This window comes from Cannabis sativa, chromosome 8, assembly GCF_029168945.1.
Source record: "Cannabis sativa cultivar Pink pepper isolate KNU-18-1 chromosome 8, ASM2916894v1, whole genome shotgun sequence".
Classification (NCBI taxonomy): Eukaryota; Viridiplantae; Streptophyta; class Magnoliopsida; order Rosales; family Cannabaceae; genus Cannabis; species Cannabis sativa.
The window spans coordinates 46,414,872-46,441,731 of NC_083608.1; the positions used below are offsets into that span (position 1 = coordinate 46,414,872).

General features: G+C 36.7%; 3 protein-coding genes across 4 annotated transcripts; all 3 read right to left on the reverse strand.

Annotated features, from left to right (window-relative positions):
- Positions 1-412: 412 nt before the first annotated feature.
- On the reverse strand, positions 413-6,211 carry LOC115701566 (protein TPLATE). Its single transcript, XM_030629385.2, has 7 exons — positions 4,774-6,211; positions 3,855-4,451; positions 3,402-3,763; positions 2,887-3,190; positions 2,187-2,309; positions 1,559-2,014; positions 413-1,252 (listed from the first exon to the last, which is right to left on the reverse strand). The coding sequence occupies exons 1-7, from the start codon at positions 5,896-5,898 to the stop codon at positions 704-706; spliced, it is 3,516 nt and encodes a 1,171-aa protein (XP_030485245.2). The 5' UTR covers positions 5,899-6,211; the 3' UTR covers positions 413-703.
- A 3,496-nt stretch (positions 6,212-9,707) lies between these two features.
- Positions 9,708-20,425, reverse strand: LOC115701567 (4-coumarate--CoA ligase-like 9). Its single transcript, XM_061102088.1, has 6 exons — positions 19,090-20,425; positions 16,769-16,958; positions 16,442-16,587; positions 16,296-16,363; positions 10,104-10,206; positions 9,708-9,946 (listed from the first exon to the last, which is right to left on the reverse strand). The coding sequence occupies exons 1-6, from the start codon at positions 20,095-20,097 to the stop codon at positions 9,818-9,820; spliced, it is 1,644 nt and encodes a 547-aa protein (XP_060958071.1). The 5' UTR covers positions 20,098-20,425; the 3' UTR covers positions 9,708-9,817.
- A 358-nt stretch (positions 20,426-20,783) lies between these two features.
- LOC115699177 (4-coumarate--CoA ligase-like 9) lies at positions 20,784-24,903 on the reverse strand. 2 transcript variants are annotated; one of them, XM_061102089.1, is made up of 6 exons: positions 23,916-24,903; positions 23,597-23,786; positions 23,219-23,376; positions 23,003-23,070; positions 22,596-22,698; positions 20,784-22,150 (listed from the first exon to the last, which is right to left on the reverse strand). In XM_061102089.1, the coding sequence occupies exons 1-6, from the start codon at positions 24,879-24,881 to the stop codon at positions 22,022-22,024; spliced, it is 1,614 nt and encodes a 537-aa protein (XP_060958072.1). In that variant the 5' UTR covers positions 24,882-24,903; the 3' UTR covers positions 20,784-22,021. The 2 variants fall into 2 exon arrangements, with proteins under 2 accessions (XP_060958072.1, XP_030482305.2); XM_030626445.2 differs by having other exon boundaries at positions 23,868-24,903.
- Between the last annotated feature and the right edge of the window lie 1,957 nt (positions 24,904-26,860).

Here is a 26,860-nt window from a genome sequence, read left to right on the forward strand (position 1 = left end):
GGTGGTTTAAAGTACTTATTAAAGTAAAATGCGTAGAATTCAATAATAACTATACTCTATTAGGTGGCGTTTAGTTGGGAGTAATAAAAATATAGGAATAGAAATGGAAATAAGAATGGAATGAAATAAAATTTAAAATGCTTAAATTTTTTCTTTTGTTACATTATCTTTTCTTTTTTGTTGAATGGAGCAGTCATTTCATTAAAATAGTAGAAAGAACATTTCATTGCAATGTTATTCCAATATTTATAAATGCAACTAAATAAAAGAATGCAACGAAAATTATTTTCTTTCTATTTCATTACCTCTAACCAAACGCATAGTGAAATCTTATGGTAGTGTGACTTTTTTATGTATTTGGATTTTATTTTTAGGTCTTGAGTTGTCTGTGTAAATAATACGATTAACAAAGTGAAAACGTAAGGTAACTATGCATTAACGATTAAATTAGTTGGGAGTCAAACCAACATAACGACAACTCTCACTCACTCTCAGCATGAAAAATATCAATAACTAGCCGTACAAAATATACAAGGCAATTCCCATTTGAAAAAATGAAGACCACAACAAATATACTCACTAAAATCAGAGATTTTCAACACCTACTACTTCATCCGTATAGAATAGAAAAAAGAATTAAGAATACAAACAACACCAAAAATTATGTCCAAACCTCTTGTGCTTCTAGGAATTGAAGGGGCCTTTAATTCACTTTGGTATCCCTATCTTTACACAGCATGTGCCACTCCTGGAGCACCGCAGTTTGGAGAGAAAGATGCTCAACTTCCTCTGCAGTTAACTTCGACATCGTTGAAGGTCCCTTTTTCTTCTCCTCCTCGCCCTCTTTCTTCTTTTCCTTTTCCTTTTCTTTTTCCTTCTTTTTGTATTCGTCTTCCTCGTCTTCATCATTTTCGCTATCTTCATCACCATCAGGCTTCGGAATTTTCGCCTTTGGTCGTGCTGCCTTTAGCAATGCTATTTGCTCCATCGAGATCCTAAGTCTCTCGGCAGCTGCCTCTTTCACTTCGTCCTCAGGCATGTATTCAACACCCCCATCGGTGAGATCATCTAACCAGCCTTGTAGATCTGATCCGATTTCCTTCGTTATTGATGCGTCAGAAGCTCGAACAACGAATTTGCATATCATGGTTGTTGTCTCATCACCAAGATCCACATTCCTGCTCACTTCACTCGCTCCAAATATCATCAAACCTAAAAAGCCTCCGTACCATGTTTTTGCAGCGAAACAAAGCTGTACATGTACGAAAATTAAGTAAATCAAATGTTGGAGACAGCTCGTTGGCGAAAGTATTATTAGCTAACAAACCAAACCATCATAGGTGGCAACAACCTAAGAACCTAACGATTTGTTACGTAACTACAAGGGAGCCAAAACTCTAATTGAATAGATTCAATTCTAACTAATATTACTTAAACCAGGTAAACACTACATCCGGAAAACCATTTGCCCAACTCAAACTATGTAGCAGTGATAGCTTTGATGATGTGAAAATACAACTAGAGTTTGATTTAAAATTGAAGTGAAAAATATAATTACCTGAAATCCTGCAACTGTCCGAATGATATGTGAACAAACTCTATGAAATGGCTTGGATGACAGAGATTTAAGCCCACTCAGAAACGGTGAGGCACCATATTGTTGAGCAGCAGTAGCTTTAAAACCACTCCCCTCATAAGTATATGTACCAGTGTACTCTACAATAGCTGGTAAACTAGGCCAGAGTCGGAAAAACTCAACAGGAGAGATTTTGTGGGGCAGAAGAAGCTCAGTCAATGGAATCTTGTATGGTTGACACCTCAGTATGACGGGTTCTCCTAATTCTGGTCTTAAACTTCTTTTTTGTCTCATGATCTGCGGATCTTCTTCAGCATAGTCACCTTCATAATCCCCAGAAGCACCACTACCATAGAATGGGTAGTATAAGACTTGAACCCAAAGGGCTGATCTCTCAAAATGAGACACACCGACAGTCACACTGCACAATACTGGATCCTGAAACAAGAAGAACCAACAATAGTACAAACAGTCTAAATCTCCATAAGCAAAAAAATGACATAATTTATATAAAGTGCAGGCCCGACACCTCGTTTTCCCCCAAACATGATAAAGTAAAAAGGAATCCATGACAAAAAGAAAAAATATAAGTGGAGGTGAGGAGAAAAACCTGTGACACAAGATTACGCAACTGCCGCACTGCTTGAGGAGACCCATCCATAAAGTAAAGTGCACCGGATAATCCAACCCGAATATCCACACGGTTTAGCTCGAGCTCTGTTAAATTCAAGACCTGCACATCATAAGTTGGAATAGTAATATTAATACGTGGGTTTTGAAAGAAAAAAAAAAACAGAAGAAAGAAAAGAAAGCCTGCTCTCATTTTAGTTTATGGAAACAAAGTTAAGATGATATCCGATTAAACCAATATCTTATATTCCATTGACATCCTCTGTCCAAAAATTTTTGCACAAAAACTCATGGCTTTAATATTTAAAAAGATAAAAAAATAAAATAAAAAAATCACTACTATAATAAATAAAATTTTAATTGATACAATTCTACACGTAGAAAATTTTAAAAAACCAAACAAAAAATTCTGTCAAACATAACAAGAAGGCATTCTATTTATATTTTTGAATTCACATATATTAGGGGGGTGTAAGACTTAGAACTACAGAGGACCGCCCAAACTTACATTACAAGAGAACAAATTTAAAGAAATTGATAATCTTTTCATTCAAGATGAATTGAATTGTTATAAATGCATATTATTAATCCAACACAGCAGCTAAGGTACAAGGAGCGCATTTTACGTGATAAATAAATGTAGACTTTTGCATCTACAGCAGCTAAGGGGCAAAGTTTACCTTCAAATGCAATGTGACCCTTCCATCACCAGAGTCAGCTAAATGATATGCTTCCACAAAGCAGGGATCACTGCTACCAGTCAAAGTAACTGCAGTAGGAGGCACCTTAAGTAGCGTAGAGTCAGCTCCCTTTGTCAACAAAAGAGTTAGCTCACTCGGATCGGGCCTCCAAAGCTCTACAATAGCATTGTGAACCAGCCCTTCCAACTTTCTATCCTGAGCAGCAGCTGCTTCATAAAATTGAACAGTTAATTTATGGTGGCTAAATGGATAATCACCTCTGGCCTCACTTACTCCGGCCCACCTGAAAAAACAATGTAATAAGTTCAGTAGGCAAATTCCCCAAGTGTAATTTCTATTTGTTTCAATAAAAATGAGTTAAAGGCATGGTAAACAGCATAACCAAGTGAGTTGCTCAGACAGCATGGCCATAATTTAGCAGCAAGATGGAACTTTACTTGTAAAATAATGATGTTGTTTGAATCCATAGATAGATTAAAATTAGAAGTGCTCACTTGCTTTCTGAATGGCTAGTAGCATATTTGATTCTCTGCAGTATCAAACGACACTGATGCTTGTTGACAGAATCAGCCATTGTACTGGTCCTAAATTCTTCAAGTTCTTTAGTCAGTAATAGTCCGGCCCTTGCATAGCGAGATCCCAACCTCTGGGCACATAAAAGAGCTGCCTGAACATCTTGAAGCCTATTTGTTGTATCTGCAGATGAATCCACGTTGAATAAAACCTTGTGGATATTTGATATAATGATATTCAGAGGATCCTCAGGATCATCAGCCAAAAGTGGATCCAGCCCTTCTAGATCTATGTGTTCTGAAACAGCCCATATAACACGGGCACATATCCTTGCGGTATTAATCTGCCAAACGGACATAAATTATAAGCCTAATCAATGCATAACCAAAGCAAAGTATCTGTATAAAGTATTTACAACTTCATAAATGCAATACCTCACGTAAATCTTTCACAAGCTCACGTTGCAAGTTTTGCAACCTTGTCTCATTTAGAATTTGATCTTGAGAAGCCCCATCTTTAACTCTTTTAACACCTCCCCTTGTATCATATATTTGGCACAGCCTAACAAGCAACTTTAGGTAGCAATCAAGTGCATAAGTTCGCCCATCACAATCCCATTTCACACAAGGCCGACAAACTTCTACTACTTCCAAAGAAGGCTCTGTCCAATTTAATGCGCCATAACCAGTTCCATATGCCAACGCTCCAATGACCCTACTTTCCATACCAGTGTTCTTTTGTTCAGGCAAAGGTAAAGACAGCTGAAAACAACTTTCAACCAAAGACGCAACTAATTCCTCTCTAAATAAGCTTTTACTTGTTACACTATTAAGATCGTCTCTTATTCTAACATCCTCAAAAAGAGAAGCAATGTCAGTTCCAGGCAGAGGTTTCTGACCTCTTCTCACACTTTCCTTTGCAAACAGATCAACGCAAAGAGCCGTCCGACAAATGCATGCTAAAGCATGCATCCGGTCTGATTCTGCCCTCAAGTTTCTTACCATCAGCAGCAGCCTCTTAAACAACGAAATCTAAAACCCCGAAATTTAATATATCAGATATTTTCAAATAAATAATAATATATTTTACTATCCCAATTATGTAATCCTCCTCAAAACATAATTTTTTCTCGAATCATCTACAAGACAACCAATTAAGCTCAACTATTTTCACATTTGAAATTAAAAGCAACAGTAAAACAATGCTACTACTATCCCTTGATATAAATTCCTTTTATAGTAACACACGTGAATTATACTGTCATCAGGATCCTGCGTCTACATCTATGAAATACATGAAAGCCAAACTGTTTCTTCGAATTGAAAAGTAAAAGATGAAAAACAGTAAGAATACCTGCATATGAAGATCCAGAAGATGCAGATTCGTAACTACAGCCCTGACAATACTTTCCCTGGCCGAAGAGAACTCTTGTCTATCCCAGAGCGTGAGAATAGCAATAATGGATTGTGAAGCCCACTCGGGTTTCCCTCCAGCAACATCAGCTAAGTACAACATGTTAATACCAACTTCGAAAATCAAAGACGGCTCCAACGACGACGCCAAAAATGGCACCAAATGCGAAACCACGTCTGAAACTCCAACCAACCTCTCTGCATTGGAATCCACAACCGTCCCATTGGTACCACCTGAGGATTTCGATAGCTTCCTTATAACCTCAACTGAGCCCGAAGCAACAGCCTTGACAGCATACACTATCGGAAACACTGTGGCCCTGAAACTCTCCACCGGCATAACTAGTGACCTCGCCATCAAAGCGTTCCGCTTCTTCCAAACAAAGTCCACCATTGACGATACCCAATTGGACCTAATAGCAACCGAGTTCTCACTATCCACTAACTTGTCACCGGCCAATCTACTCATTCGCTTCGAATCGAACTCCTGAAACAACCTCCCCACCGATTCAAACGCCACCTTTGAAACAGCGTCAGATCGATCAAGCATATTCTGGCCGATACGAGACCACCAGTTGGACACTTTATCAAGCAAATTCACATTGTTCTCACAAAGCGTCACGAGATCATCACGTGCGAGGATGCAACCCAAGGTCTCGGTAATGGAGAATCGAAGGTTATCACTCGGCGAATCAAAACAACTGCTGATCTCCTTGTTCGAGTCAGTAATAAGCTTCGACAAACGATACGAAGGAATGGCAGCGAGGATGGAGAGAGCCGCAGCAGTGACGTCAGGGTCGGGGAATTCAAAATCATTACGGATTCCAGTACATACAGTATCCCAAAGATCAGCAGTGAGACGCGTTGACCGAATAAGGTCAAATGCGAGTTTCTTACATACAGCGGAAGCAGGCGAAGCAACGATCTCCTCGACGGCGGACTTGGCGAGAACGGAGATGTCTCGACCGGCGGCCGAATGTTGCAGAGCTTGGAGGAGCGCTCCGGTCTGGCGGAGAGCGTCGTTGGAGCGAAGGTCCGCTTGGATCTGAGCGAAGAGGATGTCCATCGGATGGAAACCGAAGGTGCAGATCCAAGGACTATGGATGAATCTGGATTAGGTTAGGAAGTTTAGGAGATTAAGACATAAGAGAAATGGGTAGCTAGGATGGAGGAGGAGTGTTGTTGTTGTTGTAGCTCTGGTTTAGAATTTTCATTCTGTTGTGTTGTTAATGTTAACTGAATTACAGTCCAAGATGGAAAAAAAAATGGTGGTGAGCCAAGCCACCGAGTCACCGGGCACGCAACCGAGTTGTGATCTCGTTTCTCTCTCTCACTCTCTGTTTCGTTAGAAGATTAGGCCCATTAAGCGGCCACTTTAAAGCCCAATGATTGTTATGGGCCTTCTAATTTGAAAATAAATGAGGAAATTACACTCTATACTCTTTTTATATTGTCCTCTTTTATTTTTACCTTCTTTTTTAAAATCTATCATTTTTACCTCTTTTCTTAAACATTGTACCAATTTTGCCCCTGACACTTCAAGATACTCTCCATGTGATTCTCTTATGTAAGGGTATTTTGGGTACAATACATATAAAAAGAGGTATATTTCAAAAAAATATAAAATTAGAGGTAAATTTGATTAATTGATGAATAAAAGAGGCATTTTTTAACTTACCCCAATTCTCTATTTATTCTTTAAAAGTTTAAATAAAATTTGCTGTAACCAGAACATTATCATGTAAAAATCATGGCTTCATTTTTTTTTTTTTTTTTTTGAAAATGAAATATCAACTTCATTGAAATGAGCATTCTAATTACAAAATAGCTTGAAGATCAGCTAGAACATTATTCTCAAGAATGCTACGATCAGAGTAAAATCGAGAGCGTCTAGCCACAAAATGTGCCACTCGATTTGCTGATCGTTTAACAAAACGTAAACTAGTATTTGGTGAAGAAGACAGTAAAATTTTACAATCCTTAGTAACCAAACCAAATACCGAAGACATTTGTTGTGTACTAAAAATTGCTTGAACAGTGAGTAAGCTGTCAGTTTCCACCTCCATTGTATTCCACCCTTTATTCTTGATCCAACTAAGGGCCTCCTTGACCCCTAAAGCCTCAACTACCTCCGCCTTGTAATCCCCATGGTAATATTTAGCAATAAAATCAATTATTTGGCCGGTTGAATCACGTGCAACCACTCCAAACCCATAGGCATTTTCCTTCTCAAATATAGCGCCATCGACATTGATCTTGATCGTATTAGAAGCAGGTGGAATCCATTGCTCAATGTTACTACCATCATGCAAAAGAGAGGATGATAATAAACATGTTTTGTCTTGAGCTTTACGCCAATGATCAAGAGTAACCCAAGCCGAAGAGAGAATTTGAGAAGCAGAAGAAGCTTTTTTGTCCCAAACTAAGGTGTTTCTTGCTTTCCAAAGAGCCCAACAGATCATAACCACACGACAGATAACATCATCATCATAATTAGCAAACACACTATAAAGCCAATGACCAATAGTACCTTGCGAATCAGCTAGAGGAATCAAATCAACCTTGTGCCAGCAGCTTAGAGCAAGCGGGCAGTTGAGAAGAACATGAGAAGGTGTTTCGGCATGTAGATGACAAACAGGGCAAGTGGGAGAGATACTTACACACTTAGTAACCAGTTGGAGGCATGTAGGAAGAGCATCAGAAACTGCTCTCCACATGAAATTTGTCACTTTTGGCGGTATTTTAAGGTGCCAAAGTTTGTGCCAGAATCCCGAATTGTTATCCCCAGACCGAGAAGTCTTCTGAAGTTGCAACATAGCATAGGCAGACTTGACAGTGTAGCTGCCTGTTCTATCCCCAATCCAAGACCAACAATCTTCAGTAGCGGTAGAGCTAAGAGGAATTCCAAGAATGAGAGCTGCATCCCGTGTGTTAAACATATCCTGGACAAGAGAGACATCCCAACTTCGAGTTGAGACATCAAAGAGAGAGCTTACCATATACCCATCGAGACCCGGTCCTGTAGTAGATACATAGGGGTTGACAGAGTCAGGAAGCCAAGGTTGCTTGAGGATATGTGTTGAAATACCAGTACCAATAGTGATTCTAGCTCCTAGCCGAACCAGATGCTGTGCACTCCAAATGCTACGCCAGACAAAGCTAGGATTATTACCCAATTCAGCATTTAGAAAATCAGTACGAGGGTAGTATTTAGCTTTGTACACCTGACTAGCAAGAGAAGAAGGAGAGTAGAGAAGTCTCCAGCCTTGCTTGGCTAACATAGCAAGATTAAAGTCATGGAGATGTCGAAATCCCATACCCCCAGAGTCTTTAGGTGCGGCCATACGATCCCAAGACATCCAGATGATACCTTGTCCATTTGAACTCTTTGTTTTCCACCAAAAGCTTGCCATAATTTTCTCAATGTCTTGGCAAATACCCAAAGGAATAAGGAAAACACTCATGGCATACGTTGGGAGAGATTGGATGACAGTCTTAAGCAAAATTTCTTTCCCAGCACGAGAAAGAAATTTACCATCCCAACTGTTGATTCGGTTAACAATTTTGTTTTTGAGAAAGCCAAGAATCACTGTTTTTTTCCTCCCAATAATGTTTGGAAGCCCCAGATAGAAAGAACCAGCAGTTGCTTCGGCCATTCCAAGAATAGAAGTGATTTGCTCCTTAACCGAAGTTACTGTGTTAGGACTAAAAAAGATGGAAGACTTGGTGACATTAACACGCTGTCCCGAAGCAAGCTCAAAAGCGTGAAGAAGTCTGCTCATACTACCAGCGGCATCAGGTGTGGCTTGGCAGAAAAGATAACTGTCATCAGCGAAGAGCATATGCGTAATAGAAGGTGCCCCATTAGCCACGCGACAGCCTTGTATGATTCTGTTAGCCTCATAACTCTTGATTAAAGCTGAAAAACCTTCAGCGCAAATGATAAACAGATAAGTAGACAATGGATCACCTTGACGAATCCCACGAGAAGGAATGATTGGCCCCAAGATATGACCATTATGAACCACAGAATATCTGACGGAGGTAACACACTTCATAATAAGATTAATCCATTTACTAGCAAATCCCATTTTAACCATAACAGCTTTCAGATAGTCCCACTCGACACGATCATATGCCTTACTCATGTCAAGTTTCAAGGCCATGAAGCCTTTTTTACCTCTTCTTTTCCGCTTCAGATAATGCATGACTTCAAAAGCAACCATAATGTTGTCAGATATAAGTCTACCAGGTATAAAGGCACTCTGTGTGGGAGAGATAATAAGATCAATCATGCCTCTCATCCTGTTTGCAAGAACTTTGGCCACAATTTTATAAGAGACATTACACAAGGCAATAGGACGCAGATCACCCATAGTAGTAAAGTTCTTCTTTTTAGGAATCAGCACGAGGTGAGTGTCGTTTATACTTGGTGGAAGTTCCTCAGTAACAAAGAAATTCGTAACAAGTTGCACAATATCAGGACCAACAGTTTCCCAATGCTGCTGAAAGAAGCCAGGACCCATGCCATCAGGGCCTGGTGCTTTGTCAGGATGCATTTGAAATAGAGCTTGCTTGATCAAGCCAGGACCCATGCCAACAGTTTCCTCAGGAGTAACCGGTTGCAAAAGAGCCTCATTATGAACATTAGACACAGAGCAATTGATGCCTCTCACAACAGTATCACAAGTGATGCCTTCGGCATTATACAGAGAGGAAAAATAATCAACAATAACAAGATCAAGCCCCGAAGACCAGTTCTTCCAATTACCAGCACTGTCTTGCAATTGAACAATTTCATTGCTACGTTTACGAGCACTTGCAGTAGCATGAAAGTATACTTTAAATACACAAGCATATATATATGTATGTATACATAGGAAATATCAAATTAATATATATATATGTAAATGTCATGTGTCCCTCTTTGATTTATTAATTAATTTTTAGTTTAATTATACATGTAATGTAAAGTAATTAATGTATCACATTCGAGATGAGGGTGATGATGGGATGAAAATTTTGATGAGTTGATGTCTTAAAATTTTGCCAGAGGGAGTCTTGGGTATGGTATCTACAAATGCAACCCTCCTTATCTTCTTGTACGGGGAAACCTACATTTAATTAATACAAAATTATATATAGATTAGATTATGATAATAAACTTATAACTCGAATGAAAATTATGCATATGTGTTTAATTGTTGGTTATTATAACTAGATCATTAAAGAAATATATAATTAATAACTCATAAAATGTTAGAGGCTTGCCTGCTTGGCTACAAAATCTTTAACCTCTGCTTCTGTCAAGGTACTTTTAGGCAACCGGACCACTATAGCCATCGGCACCTGACCAACCTCCTCCTCTGGATATCTGTTCGCAAATTCAATAAAATATTGTTGGAACTTTGTATGAAATTATGTAAAAAATAGAAAAGTGAAGTGTGTGAGTAGGAGTCCCACATGGGATAGAAACACTACATTTTAAGTGTATATCTAGTGCAAGTTTGAGATATGGGTTTGGGCCCCAAGGGGTACCCAGTTTTGCGCGCATGGGTGAGGACTCACACACTGGACCACCACACGCGCGCGCGCGCCGCCGCCGCCGTCCGACCGATCCGAGCCGGGCCGGGTTGGCGGGTGAGGTGTCACTTTATTTTTTGAAGAAAAATTATTTAATTAAATAAAGATTTATTTTTTATTTATTTATTTATTAATTAATTTTTAACACGTGATCAGAAGAGGTAAAACGCGATCAGTCAATGATCCGCTTTTTCCTCCCACGATCCAACTCCTCCCACGATAATATTACCGTTTTCTTACCGTTTTTTTTTCTTCGATCGACTTCTATATAAGTCGTATCAGAACAACGTAAGAACACACCTTTTCTACATTAAAAAAATTTCTTTTCTTTCTTTACGATTTTTCTGAGAGCAACAGTAGGGTGTTACAGAGCGATACAGTTCGGTGCAGAACGTATCGTACTTATACAGAGGCTGTTTTATCCTGGGGACGCCGTGGTTGCTAGGCTAGTGCACACTTCGGGCAGAGCCGCGAAACGTCTTAAAGAGAGCGACATTGTCCGCGACTCAGCCAGATTATTCTATCGGTAATTCGTTCCAATTTTACTGTATTTAATTTCGGTATAACAATTTTAAGACGTTCAGTTCTGCTATGGCTGCTACCGATGAATTTTCTGGTTCTGCTTCTAACGATATTAACAAGCCTTTCCGTTTTGAGGGATTACATTTTAAGCGATGGAAACAGAAGATGTTGTTCTACCTGACGATGAAGAAAGTTGCTTTTGTTCTCACTGCTCTGAAGCCAGTCGTCTCTGAAGCTTCTACCGACAAGGACAAAGAGGCTGAACGCGAGAAGCAACAAAAGGATTTGGACTCTTGGGTCGAAAATGACTTCCTCTGTAAAAATTTTATTCTTAACGGTTTATCTGACGATCTGTATGACTATTATAATTCAGATAAATCAGCAAACGAAATATGGGATGCTCTGCAAAAGAAATACGATACTGAAGAAGCTGGAACTAAAAAGTATGCTGTCAGTCGCTACCTCAAGTATCAAATGGTGGACGACAAACCTGTGGAAGCCCAATCTCACGAGCTTCAGAAAATTGCACATGAGATCATCTCAGAAGGTATGACTTTAGATGAACAGTTTCAAGTTGCTGTATTAATTGATAAGTTACCCCCTTCCTGGAAGGATTTCAAAAGTACTCTCAGGCATAAGACTAAGGAATTTTCCTTAGAAAGTTTGATCACCCGCCTTCGTATAGAGGAGGAAGCAAGAAAACAAGACCAGAAAGATGAAGTGCTTGTTGTTTCAAACAACAACACTAAGAAATCCACACCAGCGGTTCTGAAGCCTAATGGCAAAAATTTTAAGAATCAGAACCGCAACTCGAATTCTAATTCTAACCGCAACAACCCTCCTCGTAACAATAATCAGAGTTGGAACCATAATAGGAACCAACATGGAAGGCGACCACCTCCACATAAACGTAATGACCCCGCACGGTTTTGTGTTACAACCGTAACAAGCGGGTCATATGGCACGAAAGTGTCGGAACAAGCCTAGCTGCGCTCCGCAAGCTAACTTGACCGAAGAAGCTTTTATAGCTATGATCTCCGAGATCAATATGATTGGTGGATCAGAAGGATGGTGGGTAGACACTGGCGCCTCTCGCCATGTTTGCTATGATCGTGCTATGTTTAAGACATACACCGCTGTCGATGACAAGAAAGTGTTGTTGGGAGATTCCCACACCACTATTGTTCTTTGGAACTGGAAACGTGGAGCTAAAGTTTACCTCGGGAAGAACCTTATTCTTGAAAGATGTAATGCACACTCCCGAGATGAGAAAGAATGCGGTTTCGGTTTTTGCTTAATAAGGTGGGTTTACTCAAACAATTGGGTGATTTGTACACCATCACTAAGAATGGTACTTTTGTGGGGAAGGGTTATGCTACCGATGGAATGTTTAAATTAAATGTTGAATTTAATAAAGTATCTTCTTCGCTTACATGCTTTGTGTGATTTTAATGTTTGGCATTCTAGACTTTGTCATGTTAATAAACGTATCATTAAGAATATGAGTAATATTGGCTTAATCCCGAAAATGTCAGAAAAGGATTTTGAAAAATGTATCTTTTGTAGTCAAGCAAAAATAACTAAGACACCACATAAATCAATTACTAAAGAAACCGAACCTTTAGATTTGATACACTCTGATATATGTGAACTTGATGGAACGCTAACCAGAAATGGTAAACGTTATTTTATTACTTTCATAGATGACTGTTCTGACTTTACTTATGTGTACTTGATGAAAAATAAAAATGATGCACTTGACATGTTTAAATTATTCGTAGCCGAAATTGAGAATCAATATAATAAGAAAATAAAAATGCTTCGTAGTGATAGAGAACCGAATATGAATCAAACTCGTTTATTGAATTTTATAATTCACATGGTATGATACACGAAAGGACCGCACCATATTCACACGAAATGAACGGTAAAGTTTGAAAGAAAAAATAGAACATTTACCGAATTAGTTGTGGCTATTTTGTTGAATTAAGTGCCGCATCTCACCGGTGGGGTGAAATTTTATTAACTCGTTTGTTATGTTCGAATAGAGTTCCTAAAACTAAGAGTAAATTTTCACCTTATGAGATCTTGAAAAATAGGCAACCAAATGTGTCTTATTTTAGAACACAGGGTTGTTTAGCTTATGTTAGGATTCCTGATCCTAAGAGAATAATACTAGCTAGTAGAGCCTATGAATGTGTATTTATTGGATATGCGGTGAATAGCAAAGCATATAGATTCTATGATCTGAATGCACATGTTATAGTGGAATCTAATGATCTTTGAATTTTATGAACATAGATTTCCTTTTAAATTAAGAAATAGTGGGGGTACATCTACTAGCAATGTTCCTACCATTAGGGATAATGAGCACACTGAGAGTAATGAAATAGAACCTAGAAGAAGCAAGAGAGCTAGAGTAGAAAAAACTTTTGGTTCGGATTTTTGTGCTTACACCTTAGAGGAGGATCACTGCCAACCTCCAAGAAGCTTTGTCTTCCATAGATGCCGACACTGTGGCAAGAGGCCGTTGATGATGAAATGGACTCAACTTATTAAGAATAAAACACGGCATTATACAATCTTGCCACTGGGTGCAAAACTATAGGTTGTAAGTGGATTCGAAAAAGAAATTGAAACCCGATGGAACCGTTGACAAATACAAAGCTCGCTTAGTAGCAAAGGGTTTTAGACAAAGAGAGAATGTAGATTTCTTTGACACCTTTTCACTGTCACTAGAATAACATCCATTAGAGTTTTAATTTCTCTCGTCGCTATACACAATTTAGTTGTGCACCAAATGGATGTTAGAACGGCGTTCCTTAATGGTGAATTAGAAGAAGAAATTTACATGGATCAACTTTGAAGGGTTCGTGATCCCGAGCCGGGAACATAAGGTTTGCAAGTTAGATAAATCCCTGTATGGTCTTAAGCAGGCACCTAAGCAATGGCATGAGAAGTTTGACAATTTAGTTATCTCAGATGGTTTCAAAGTGAATGAAAGTGACAAATGTATTTACTATAAATCTCATAATGACATTTGCACAATTATTTGCCTATATGTGGATGATTTGCTTATATTTGGTTCAAATATCCATGCTGTTAATGCTGTGAAATCATTATTGTGTGCTAACTTTGATATGAAGGACCTCGGAGAAGCTGATGTAATCCTTGGTATTAAGATTACTAGGTCTGAAAAGGGAATTTCTTTGGATCAATCTCATTACATTGAGAAGATTCTTAAGAAATATAATTACTTTATTTGTAAACCTGCTTGCACACCATATGATCCAAGTGTAAAGCTATTCAATAACACTGGTGACGGTGTGAGACAATCTGATTTTGCGAGCATCATTGGCAGTCTTCGATATGCCACTGATTGTACGAGACCCGACATTGCCTATGTCGTGGGATTATTATGCAGGTTTACCAGTAGGCCTAGTATAGAGCATTGGCATGCTATTGAGAGGGTAATGAGATACCTTAAGAGAACCATGAACCTTGGATTACACTATCAAAGGTTTCCGGTATCCTTGAAGGATACGGTGATGCGGGCGGAACACTTTGTCGGATGACTCCAAAGCTACAAGTGGCTATATTTTTAGCATAGGCGGTGGCGCCGTTTCTTGGAAGTCAAAGAAACGGACTATTTTAGCACGATCCACCATGGAGTACGAAATGATAGCACTAGCCTCGCTAGTGAAGAAGCGAGTTGGCTTAGAAGCACGCTTGGCGAGATCCCTTTATGGGAAAAACCGATACAATTGTGTTGATCCATTGCGATAGTACGCGGCTATTGCAAAAGTCCGAACCGTTACTTATAATCGGTAAGAAACGACAAATCCGTCGTAAGCACGGCCTTGTTAGAGAGTTCCTCTCAACAGAGGTTAGAGTGGATCATGTACGCAACGATGACAATTTAGCGAGATCCTTTGACGAAAGGACTAGCTAGAGTGAAAGTCTATAAAACTTCGAAAGGAATGGGACTATTGCCCTTAGAAGAATGAGTCACTCATAATGGTAACCCAACCTAATGACTGGAGATCCCAAGAATTAGGTTCAACGGGTAATAACAAATTATGAGTTGATATGTGTTGATCATGCTATAGTTATACGAGAAGCATGAAGTCCTGAAGCGATAAGAGGATGAGTTAATAGAAACTCTTAATGAGATCTATACTCTATGTGGAGTGGAGTACCGAGCTACAGGAGTACTCTTGATAGACTCACCTATGTGAATGTGGGAGTGGGGCCGCTTCCTATGAAATTTGGGGCAAAATTTCTAGAGCGTTCACTATACTGGGATAGACGTGCATGGCCATTAACGCACGGGCTTATTTGAATACACCCTTGAAAGATTGGTGCGTGGTACGACGTTAGAGATAGAGTTCAAGACTTCGAGTCACTCTAGTAAAATCTAAATCGTATTCACTATGCAAGATTCAAATCGAAAGATATCTTTGCTGAAGCACTGTCTTATAGTTGTTGAGGTTGCTCGAGAAAATATTTTTAAAAAATTTCAAGTGGGGGATTGTTGGAACTTTGTATGAAATTATGTAAAAAATAGAAAAGTGAAGTGTGTGAGTAGGAGTCCCACATGGGATAGAAACACTACATTTTAAGTGTATATCTAGTGCAAGTTTGAGATATGGGTTTGGGCCCCAAGGGGTACCCAGTTTTGCGCGCATGGGTGAGGACTCACACACTGGACCACCACACGCGCGCGCGCGCCGCCGCCGCCGTCCGTCCGACCGACCGATCCGAGCCGGGCCGGGTTGGCGGGTGAGGTGTCACTTTATTTTTTGAAGAAAAATTATTTAATTAAATAAAGATTTATTTTTTATTTATTTATTTATTAATTAATTTTTAACACGTGATCAGAAGAGGTAAAACGCGATCAGTCAATGATCCGCTTTTTCCTCCCACGATCCAACTCCTCCCACGATAATATTACCGTTTTCTTACCGTTTTTTTTTCTTCGATCGACTTCTATATAAGTCGTATCAGAACAACGTAAGAACACACCTTTTCTACATTAAAAAAATTTCTTTTCTTTCTTTACGATTTTTCTGAGAGCAACAGTAGGGTGTTACAGAGCGATACAGTTCGGTGCAGAACGTATCGTACTTATACAGAGGCTGTTTTATCCTGGGGACGCCGTGGTTGCTAGACTGCCGTGCACACTTCGGGCAGAGCCGCGAAACGTCTTAAAGAGAGCGACATTGTCCGCGACTCAGCCAGATTATTCTATCGGTAATTCGTTCCAATTTTACTGTATTTAATTTCGGTATAACAAATATATATATATAAGTATTAAAAAATGTTTAATTAATTAATCTTGTATTAATTATTACGTACGGTATTACAGCAGCGTCGAGTATCTCTGGGTGGGACTGAAGCAACTGTTCCAGTTCTGCTGGAGCGACCTGATCATACATTGTATCAAATTAAGGCCACGATGGTTATGATGATCAATATATTTAATGTATGCAAATATATATAACCTGATATGCCTTGTATTTGATTAATTCTTTGAGCCTATCGACAACATAAAGAAAACCTTGATCATCGATGTAACAGAGGTCACCAGTCCTCAACCAACCATCAGCGTCTATGGCTGCCGACGTTGCTTCTTTGTCACCCATATAACCTGCGCATTATATATATATTTGTGTATAAAGTACATGCAGTAGCTCTACCTATTTCTTATTCTTTCTTATTTTTCCCTAAACATATTATTCTAGTTTAACCCTTAAAATTTAACACTTGTATGTTATACATAGTATTAATTGGTCATATACGTACATAACCGTGTATTTATTTAATTATACCTTTCATTATTGAAGGGCCTCTAATCCAAAGCTCCCCTGGTTTGAAGGGAGGCAAGGCAAGTCCATTAGTAGGATCTACAATCTTTGCTTCCAAACCTTCTGCAATCTTACCTGATGATCCCACCTGTTCACTTTCTTCTGGGCTCTCTTGTCGGGATACTGTCATCGTAGCCTCAGTAAGCCCATAACCCTAATAATTAATTATAACACAATTAATCATTATATTAATGTATCCCTTAAATATTGTGATCATTATTTATTTTTGTAGTGTAGTCACATAATTCGTAACTATAATGGCCTAGATATATAAGTACGTAATTAATTACTTGTTACTTATTAACACTTAAATTTACACATATATTAGGTGAATGCTCCAAATTCCAAATGGATCACCATATAATGGATGAAGAGTTTTATTTTTATATAATTTTACCATTACATTTTTTTTTTTTTGGTAAACGGTTGATGGGCTTATTTTTATTTATTATGCTCTACGATTAATATATGGATATAGTCAGTGGGGGACCCAAATTAAAGTTGGAGGCATATTTTTTTTATTTATTATGCTCGACGATTAATATATGCATATTTTTTTTATTCTCTTAACAAGGCATTTTTTTGTGCGTAGTAGTTGTTTATTGTCAGATCGTGTTTTAAGTATTATATTGGCTAATTCTTTAAGTTAATAAAATGTCAATCTTTTATTCAAAAAAATAAATAAATAAAGATGGTTTTATAAGAATTTGAGCTTTTGATCTCTATATAAGACAGTCCAACTAACATGTTAAAATTATTATCATATTTATCAGTTTTAATTATAAATATATATTATTACTAATTAAAGTATATATATTTTTTACTTCCTCTCGTTTTTATATGGGTCCATTTATCCATATAATAGACTATATTCAGTGTACTAATTAATCAAAATTCTATTTTTCCTAAAAATATTAATAAGTTTCCTAAACGATGATGTATACAATACTTGTATAAATTAATGATGAAGTACTAGTATAATTAAATACACTATGAATTTGGTACGTTATATTAAATTGTATTATATTATATTAAATTAAATTATATAATATTATGCTAAATTTTAATTTATATTAAAATATTATATATTATATGCCCATACAATTCAATACCATATATAATTTTATATTAAATATATTACATGAAATACAATTTATATAATACAATACAATAATACAGTGTAATACAGCATACCAAACGAATCATATAATAATACTGAACGTGAGTATCACACACACTAAGTTATACTCACATTACTATTCAATAATGTTTCTTTTAAAATTAAATAATAAAATAATCAATAAATAATAAGAGTAGTTTTATTTTAGGAATTTTTTTTATTTTTACACTTTAAAACAGTTTGTTTTGTATTTTTACAGAATTTTACATAAAAACTTCAATTGCAATTAGCAAAGCACCCTAAATTGTAACTAAAAATCGTATAGCAGCCCACATAGAAACCACTGGAGAAACTACCTTAGAAACCCAAACTGTAAATTTGAAAAAAAAAAATTAAAAAAATAATATATAGAATAATTTCTCTTTATTTTATTATTTTTTGTTTTATTTTGTCTTAAGAATATTTGTGTAATATTATAATTGTTACACGTATAATTTTAATTAAAAAAATTATAACAAATGTATTTTATCTTACCATTTTATTGCACTAGTATTTTTTTTTATCATTAAGTGCTAAAAAATTGATACTTAGATCACTTATTAAATAGATATATCTCTACATATTTTTAAGTTGACACTTAACATACTTAATTGATACGGTGAAAATATAATACAGCTATAATAAAATACTTTCTCTATTATTTTTTTAGACTAATTATTACTTTTTTCCCGAACTATGACATATACTAAATTGTGCCCCTTGAACTTTTTTAGCCGTTAAAAATTCTCCTGAAATATTGAGATTGTTAAATTTAAGGACTTTTGTCTAATTTCATTCAATTTTACTGTTTAATTAATTGTCTATGTACTAAACCATGCTCACAGACTTTGATATCTACCAAATCGATCATTCCCTCAAACTTTGATATGTACTAAATCATGTCACTTGAATTTTCATCCATGTAATAATTTTTTATAAAATTAGATAAAAAATTTTAAATCTAACCATCTTAACGAAAAAAAAATTAGCATAATTTAGTAAATTGCTAGTTATTATTTATTTTTTTTTTACATGTAACTGAGGTTACTCACAAATACAAATGTTTTTAACTATCATAGTTGGAATATATATATATATAGAGAGAGAGAGAGGGAGATCGGCAAACCTGCGTCAGTGTTACTTTGGGAAACCTAGCTTTGAAGGCGTCAATGGCTTCCTTCTTGAGTGGTGACCCACCGCAGGTAACGGTTTCCAACGAACTCAAGTTATAGGCAGCCGTTACATCAGTGCTACTCTTCACCAGAGCCACCACAATCGGTGGCACTAACGCTACGTTCGTCACTCTAAACTCCTCAATCGCTCCAAGCATTTTTCTCAGCTCAAACCGCTTCATCATTACCACCACCGTGTCCCCCACCGCCACTGATATCGCACAGTAAAAAAATCCGTAAGCATGAAAAAACGGCACCGTTTGAAGCGCTACCTTGGGCGATTTCTTCCCCATTCGCTTGGCTTTCGCGTGGTACCCACCGATCGTTGCAATCACGTTCCGGTGAGTCAACATCACTCCCTTGACCTTCCCGGTGGTCCCCGAAGAGAACATAACGGCTGCCAAATCGGATTGCCTCACCGTAACCGACTCCAATTCCCGATTCGAACTCGTTGTAAGTGAGTCGAACTCAGGCGAGTCGATTAACATGGTTCTGAGGCGGTGATTTCGGAGCTTGTGAGCCGTTTCTGAGCTGGTGAAGGCGAATACCGGCTTGCAGAGCTGGACGAGTCTATCGATCTCTGACTCGGCGCTAAGCGGGTTAGCCGGAGAGACGACGACGCCGATGGTGAGGAGAGCGAAGTAGAGAATCGGAACATTGACCGAGTTAGGTGATAGCACAAAGGCGACGTCACCCTTGGAGAGTCCGATCTGAGTTTGGAGATTTGCGGCTAGCGTTTTTGTCCGGCGAACGAAGTCGAAGAATAGGAGGCGGTGGCCGGTATCTGAGTTGATGAAGGCGACTGATTCTGGCCATTTTGGGTGAATGGAGAAAGCGTATTCAGGGACTGAGAGGGCAAGATTTTGGGGAGGAAAATCAATGGAAGGTCTGAGGCTATGGAAAATTTTGGTTGCTGAGTTGAAACCGCTCCTGGGATCAATTCCACTCTTTGCTTGATCCATTTTAATAAGGATATATGTATACACACAAGCACCACAATATTACCTATATATGAAGAATATGTGTGGCTTAAAAACTTTATAATAAAGTAAGTTTATTATTGAAGATTTATGTATCTTTTAATAAACTAATTTATCTCATTTTTTGAGCTATTAAATAATAGAAAAACCAAAGTATAGTGCTTAATACTTTTTTGGACAGACAAATAATTGGCTGATCCCGATTAAAAAACTACATCTTTTTTCAGCTTAGGAATATATTCTGGAGCTTAAAAAAGTTTTCTTCTTAAAACATTTTAAAATATCAAAGTAATTATAACTTGAGCTACTTCATACGATTGATTTTTTTTTTTAATAATAAAAGCGTATATATTAAGTTAAAAGAGTTAGACTTAATGGTCATTACAAAATAAGTTATCTATTATACATTGATCATACTTGTTACATTCCGTACAAAAGTTTATTTGGCCACATTATAAACCTCAAAGTTATAAATTTTAAGAATAAACAAAAAATTACAACTAATCAAAAGTCTTGAGAGATGTTGACAATGAAGCACATAGCTATCAATACCAAACAGGAACAAGTTCCCTTTAGGGTATTGATTATCGTCTCAGAATCACTCTCATTAATTACAAAAGAATGTTTCCAACTGATAGATAATCCCAAAGTTAATTGTTGAGAATGAGCAGATCAGATAATTGTTGAGAATGTTGCTAGCCACCCACAAAATTGATTATTTATGATCTCTAGCCAGGGCCACCACATATATTGAGTCGCTACCAACTCTAAAGTCAGAATTGATCTTGACCCAATCGTCTGGAGAGGGTGACCAGGTAGGAGTCGTAATCATCACCCTCGGAGGAAACAAACAGGAACCAAAATTTAGGTAACATATAGAAATATAATCAATACAATATTTAATGTTACATACTGAATTATTATGAACTTTGTCATTTCGGGTTTTCCAAATCATGTCAACCACAATCGAGGCATACAGAAAAACTTTTGAAACCTCCACTCCTCTATCCTTCAAGCCCCATAAGAATTTGATCCAATCCCAAATACGAGCCCTTGAGTCCAAAACTGACATCACCCTTAGGGGATGGACCGCTAGAAGTGATAAGCAAAGTTGCAATAGAGAAAAAAATGCTCCATTATTTTCTCTTCCTCACCACACATGGGGCAAGAGACATCCTCATCCTTTTAGATACTTCATACGATTGATTAATTACTAATTATTTATGCTAAATCAAATGTAGTATGATCCAACAACTTGTACTTGATATATATTTATATCACCATAAATAGGACAAATTTATGAAAATTTTCTCCCATATAATATATGTATTACGTTCAATCCTATATACTTGATAACCGTAATATTAATAATTTGATTATTAGAAGCTTAAGCGTATCAAACTAATAAACCTAAAGTATATTGTAATTAAATTTTTCAATACATAATTTTGTTTTTAACAAAAATTGAACAAAAATTCATTCTCATACGCAATTAATACATAATTTTAACTTTGAACTCATTAACTATTGTAGCTGCAATTTCAAAATTAAGCTATGTGAGGTAAGTTTTTTTCTTTTTTCTTTCAAGTGGGTGGCTTGCTAAGGAGTAAGGACATTTCATGTTAGTGCAATAATTTGGACACATTATCAAATAAATTAAGCTTGTGTCATGGTTAATGAAATTTCCTTAAACCTTTTAAGATTTTATTTTAGTACATTGATTTGGCTCTTTTATTAATTAATGATGGAACATGTAAAAGAAATAAATTAAATAATGATGAAGATGGATTAATTAGGTGATCATGACTGATGAAAATAACTGAAAATAGTAATTATTTTTTTTTAGAAAGCAAAAATTTAATCACAATTTTAAATTTCATTTTATAAATAACAAAAAAAAAATTAATTAGAATCTAGAGAAAGATTGGCGTGGGCTGAAAATTTTGCGTAGCTCATTTCTTAAAATTTTTCCAGAAGAATTCTTGGGTATGGAATCCACAAATGCTACGCGCCTTATCTTTTTGTATGGTGCCACCTGCGCATGCATATATTAATACATCTTTAAGTCAATTAATACAATTTATTAAACCTTAATAAAACACATATTAATATGATATAGGGTGCTTTTATAAGTAAGTGTACTAATAATATAATAGTTTTTTTTTTTAATTCTATTTTTTATATATAATAATATATTTTGCAGTTATTATTTAAAATATCCTATAAATATTTTATAAAATAAATAATTAGAATTCAAACACTTTATTTCATACAAAAAAATATGTGCAATAAAATAAAGTGTTTGAATCTAATTTTTGTAAAATATTATATTTCTCAAAAATTTATAAATTATATCCTAAATAACTAAATTATCTATATATATATAATTAAGATTATACTTATTTACGTATTAAAAACACTATAAGGTGCATGGATATACATATATTTTTTTAGAGATGTGGTATAAAATATTCTTGTACCTTTTTGGCCACAAAGTTCATTACTTCTGATTCCTTAAGTATGCTTTTAAGTTTTCTTACCACAACTGCCATTGGTACCTGACCAGCTTCTTCATCTGGATATCTGTAAAATGTGTCTTAATTTTAGAATGCATATATAATTATCTTGTAATATTATTAGAAATTAATTATATTTAAGTAACTTTTTACAATTTGATAGGATCGATGTACTTTTTAGTAACTTAATTTATTTAAGTTAGAAAATATATTAGTCAATTAAAATTATTATATTTATTTATAATAAAACAAATACAAAAGCATCTTATTTTTATTTTATATATAAAATTTGACTAGAATGAAAATTAAGCATATTTGGTATATTTTTCTCAATAAAGATATTTAGGTAATAATTATTATAGAGGACGTACGGTATGACAGCAGCATCAATTATGTCGGGGTGGGACTGAAGCAATTGTTCCAACTCTGCTGGAGCCACCTGAAACAGTAAAAACATCATCAATAATTGGCTACGTACCATCAATAAATAATTCAGATAAATACTAGGTGTTACATTTTTAAATAAATATATAAAAATAAAATCAGAGCTAGGTTAATTAATTATTTTGGTTTGGAATAATATGGACCTGAAATCCCTTGTATTTGATTAATTCTTTGACTCTATCCACCACAAAAAGGAAACCTTCATCGTCGATGTAACACAAGTCTCCCGTCTTCAACCACCTCTCTCCCCCACCTCCTTCTACTATGGCTGCCTTAGTTGCTTCTTCGTCACCAATATAACCTATATTATTATTTATTTATTATTATAATAACATACAATACAATGTATATCTCCACTAACTAATATTTATTTGTACTATAATAATTAATTACGTACCTAATCATCCCACCCTTAATATACGTATGCATAATTAATAAATTAAATCATGGCCGGCTGTAACGCCTATGACATTGTTTTAATTAACATAAAAAACAATAATCTAATTTTTATATTATTATACCTTTCATAATTGAGGGTCCCTTAACCCAAAGCTCTCCTTCATTGCAAGGAGGCAAAGATTCACCTGTTTTTGGATCCACAATTTTGGCTTCAAACGCTTCTGTTATCTTTCCCGATGAACCCCACCGCACACTTTCTTCAGGGTTCAACGGCCGGAAAATTGCTCCCGCCACCTCAGTAAGCCCATAACCCTTAAACCAAACACACATTTAGATACTAATTAATACATAAAAAATGGAACATTAATCAATTAAGTATTAATTAATAAAAACCTGAGCTAGAACTACGTTGGGGAATCTAGCTTTGAAAGCTTCAATAACCTCTTTCCGAAGAGCCGAGCCACCACACGCTACCGTTTGTAACGAGCTCAAGTTGTAAGCCGCCGTTAGAGCAGTATTCTTAACCAGAGCCACCACAATCGGCGGCACTAGCGAAGCCGTGGTCACCTCGAATTCCTCGATCGCCTTAAGCATTTTTCTCAGCTCAAACCTTTCCATTATCACCTCCGCGTCACCCATCCCAACCGCCTTCACGCAGCTAAAGAACCCGTAAATATGGAAATACGGCACCGTTTTGAGTAAAACACTTGGATTCGTCTTCCCCACGCGCCACGCATGCGCGTCGTAGCTCGCCACGAGCGATATCAGATTACGGTGAGTCAACATCGCTCCTTTTACTTTCCCTGTGGTCCCAGACGAGTACATGATCGCTGCCACGTCGGATTGACTCACTTCGAGTACCGAGTTCAGTTCCCGAGTCGAACTCGTCGACATGAGCGAGTCGAACTCGGGAGAGTCCATTGAAACTACGGTTTTTATTAGATTCTCCAGCTTAGTGGTGATTGCTGACGTGGCAAAGGCTATGATCGGTTTGCTGAGCTGGACGAGTCTGGCGATTTCTGACTCGGTGCTGAGTGGGTTTGCGGGAGCGATGATGACTCCGAGAGTGAGTAGAGCGAAGTAGAGAATCGGAACTCGGAGCGAGTTGGGGGATAGTACGAAGGCTGTGTCCCCTTTGGTGAGACCGATCTGGGTCTGGAGATTGGTGGCCAGTGTTTTGACCAGGCGAGTGAACTCGGAGTAAGAAAGGCGGTGACCGGTGTCTGAGTCGATGAGAGCGAGTGAGTCGGACCAATTCCAAGGGCGAGTTCGGAGAATGGAAAGACAGTATTGGGGGAGTGTGATTGTGGCCTTTTCGGGAGGAAGGTTGAGAAGGGGAGGTCTTAGGCTTTGAAAGGTCTTGGTTTGTGAATTGAAACCGCTTCTGGGGTCGACGGTGTCTTTCATTGACGCCTAGTTTAGGAGAAAAAGATAAGGGAAATTTGATTTTCTATGCTTAGAAAATCAAAAAATTTGATTTTTAAACCAAAAATTTAAAACCTAAAAAAACTATTCCTTTTTTTTCAAAACCCCAAAAATACCCCCCTCATTATTCTCAACCATCTCTCTCTCTTCCTCCTTTCTCTCTCAAAGCAATCCCACCCGAAACCCAACTAAGAAAGCACCAAATCCAACCGATCTACCTCCGGCGTTCCACCCAAAACGCCGATCGACCACCACCCACGGTGAACCACCGCACCCACGGTAGACCGCACCCACCCACCCTAGATCGCACCCACCCACTCTTGACCGCCCCCACCCACTTCCTGCGATTTTCTCTGAAACTTTTTTTTTTTTTTTCCTGCGATTTGAGAGAGGGAAGAAGACAAAGGTCCGATGGTCGGACCTTTGAAATTTTTTTTTTTTTTTTTTTTCTCGCGATTCGGAGAGAGAGGAAGAAAGGGTCAGATGGTCGGACCTTCGGGTCCGATGGGTCCGACCATCGGACCCATCGGACCGAAGGTCCGACCGCTTTAATTTTTTTTTTTTTTTTTTTCTCGCGATTTGAGAGAGAGGGGAAGAGAGAGGTCCGATGGTCGGACCTTGGGGTCCGATGGGTCCGATTGGTCGGACCCCATCGGACCCCATGGTCCGACCATCGGACCTGGGGTGTGGGATTATTGGGACCGGCTAGATAGAGAGAGAAAGAGAGATAGTTTTAGTTTGGGGGTATTTTTGGGGTTTTGAAAAAAAAGGTATAGTTTTTTTAGGGTTTTAATTATTGGTTTAAAAATCAAATTTTTTGATTTTCTAAGCATAGAAAATCAAATTTCCCAAAGATAATTCTTTAGAGCACTCTTCTGGTATAGATGATATAAACTCTATTTCCATTTTAAAATTAAGTCTTTTTATATTCTTTAAATGTTTTAGTTTAAATATATAATAATATAGAAATGTGCTTAACGTTTTAGTATTCTTCGTTAATATTGTTATTGATCTAATCAAATATTGGGGCTCAATATAATGACGATATATTTACATTTGCTAGGCAAACTAGTAACTAATATTGACGTTAATAATTCTTAAGGTCATCATTATATTAAAAAAAAATACAACTAATTTTATGAGATATTATTTGTTATGAAATTAGTTTTATTTTTAATTTATGTTTCAGTATTTTAGAAACTAATTTTTTTTTTTCAATTGTATAATCGATTTGAGTTATTGCGTGTTACTTGTTTGTATTCATTATGTTATAAAATCGGTTTGAGTTATTTCGTGTTATTTGTTGTTATTCATTATGACACTGTTCTAGAACCAGATCTATCTTAATTATAACTGGTGTGAGTTATTTTGTGTTATTTGTATTTATTTATTATATTACAGAACCTGTTATATTTCAATAATAATCAGATTGTGTTATTTGTTTTTATTCATTATGTTATAAAATCCGTTTTATTTTTATTTATATTTCAGACATTTACTTCTGGTAACTTTTCCAGTGACTTTTTTGGTGACGGTGTCTTTTTTTGCGACTTTTTCGGGGACGATGACTTTTTAGGCGACAGTAATTTTTTTGATGACTTTTCTGGTGACTTTTCCAGTGCCGGTAACTTTTCTGGCAAAACTATTATTACAAATTTTATCAAATTTATTTATTATTTTTTTTCTATATTTTAAACTTTAATTATTTTTTAATTTCATATTTTTTTGCATTATTTATTTATGCTATATACAAGTAAATTCTACTATATTTTCTCATATCTTTATATATAAATTGTTCCAAAGTTTATTCCAGAGGTTTTGTGGCGGAGTTTTCTTTCTAACGTGTTGTATATCAAGTCAATTCTAAATGAAAGATGTCATATCGAAACTCCTCTTTGCACTATTTGCGGAATTGAGAATGAAAATATAGAGCACCTGTTCTTTTAGTGCAACTTAGCTTA

Bases quoted from the DNA above. Each gene is read 5' to 3' on its own strand.
- LOC115701566 (XM_030629385.2), bottom strand. From the start codon at position 5,898: ATGGACATCCTCTTCGCTCAGATCCAAGCGGACCTTCGCTCCAACGAC. The intron at 3,764-3,854 runs GTATTGCATTTA...TCCGTTTGGCAG, and splicing joins TTGTGAAAGATTTACGTGAG to ATTAATACCGCAAGGATATG. The intron at 3,191-3,401 runs GTGAGCACTTCT...TTGTTTTTTCAG, and splicing joins ACTAGCCATTCAGAAAGCAA to GTGGGCCGGAGTAAGTGAGG.
- LOC115701567 (XM_061102088.1), bottom strand. From the start codon at position 20,097: ATGGATCAAGCAAAGAGTGGAATTGATCCCAGGAGCGGTTTCAACTCA. The intron at 16,959-19,089 runs GTTTGCCGATCT...ATTAATTATTAG, and splicing joins CCAAAGTAACACTGACGCAG to GGTTATGGGCTTACTGAGGC. The intron at 16,364-16,441 runs GTTATATATATT...ATGTATGATCAG, and splicing joins TCAAATACAAGGCATATCAG to GTCGCTCCAGCAGAACTGGA.
- LOC115699177 (XM_030626445.2), bottom strand. From the start codon at position 24,881: ATGAAAGACACCGTCGACCCCAGAAGCGGTTTCAATTCACAAACCAAG. The intron at 23,377-23,596 runs GTATAATAATAT...ATAATAATATAG, and splicing joins GGGACCCTCAATTATGAAAG to GTTATATTGGTGACGAAGAA. The intron at 23,071-23,218 runs GTCCATATTATT...TTACTGTTTCAG, and splicing joins TCAAATACAAGGGATTTCAG to GTGGCTCCAGCAGAGTTGGA.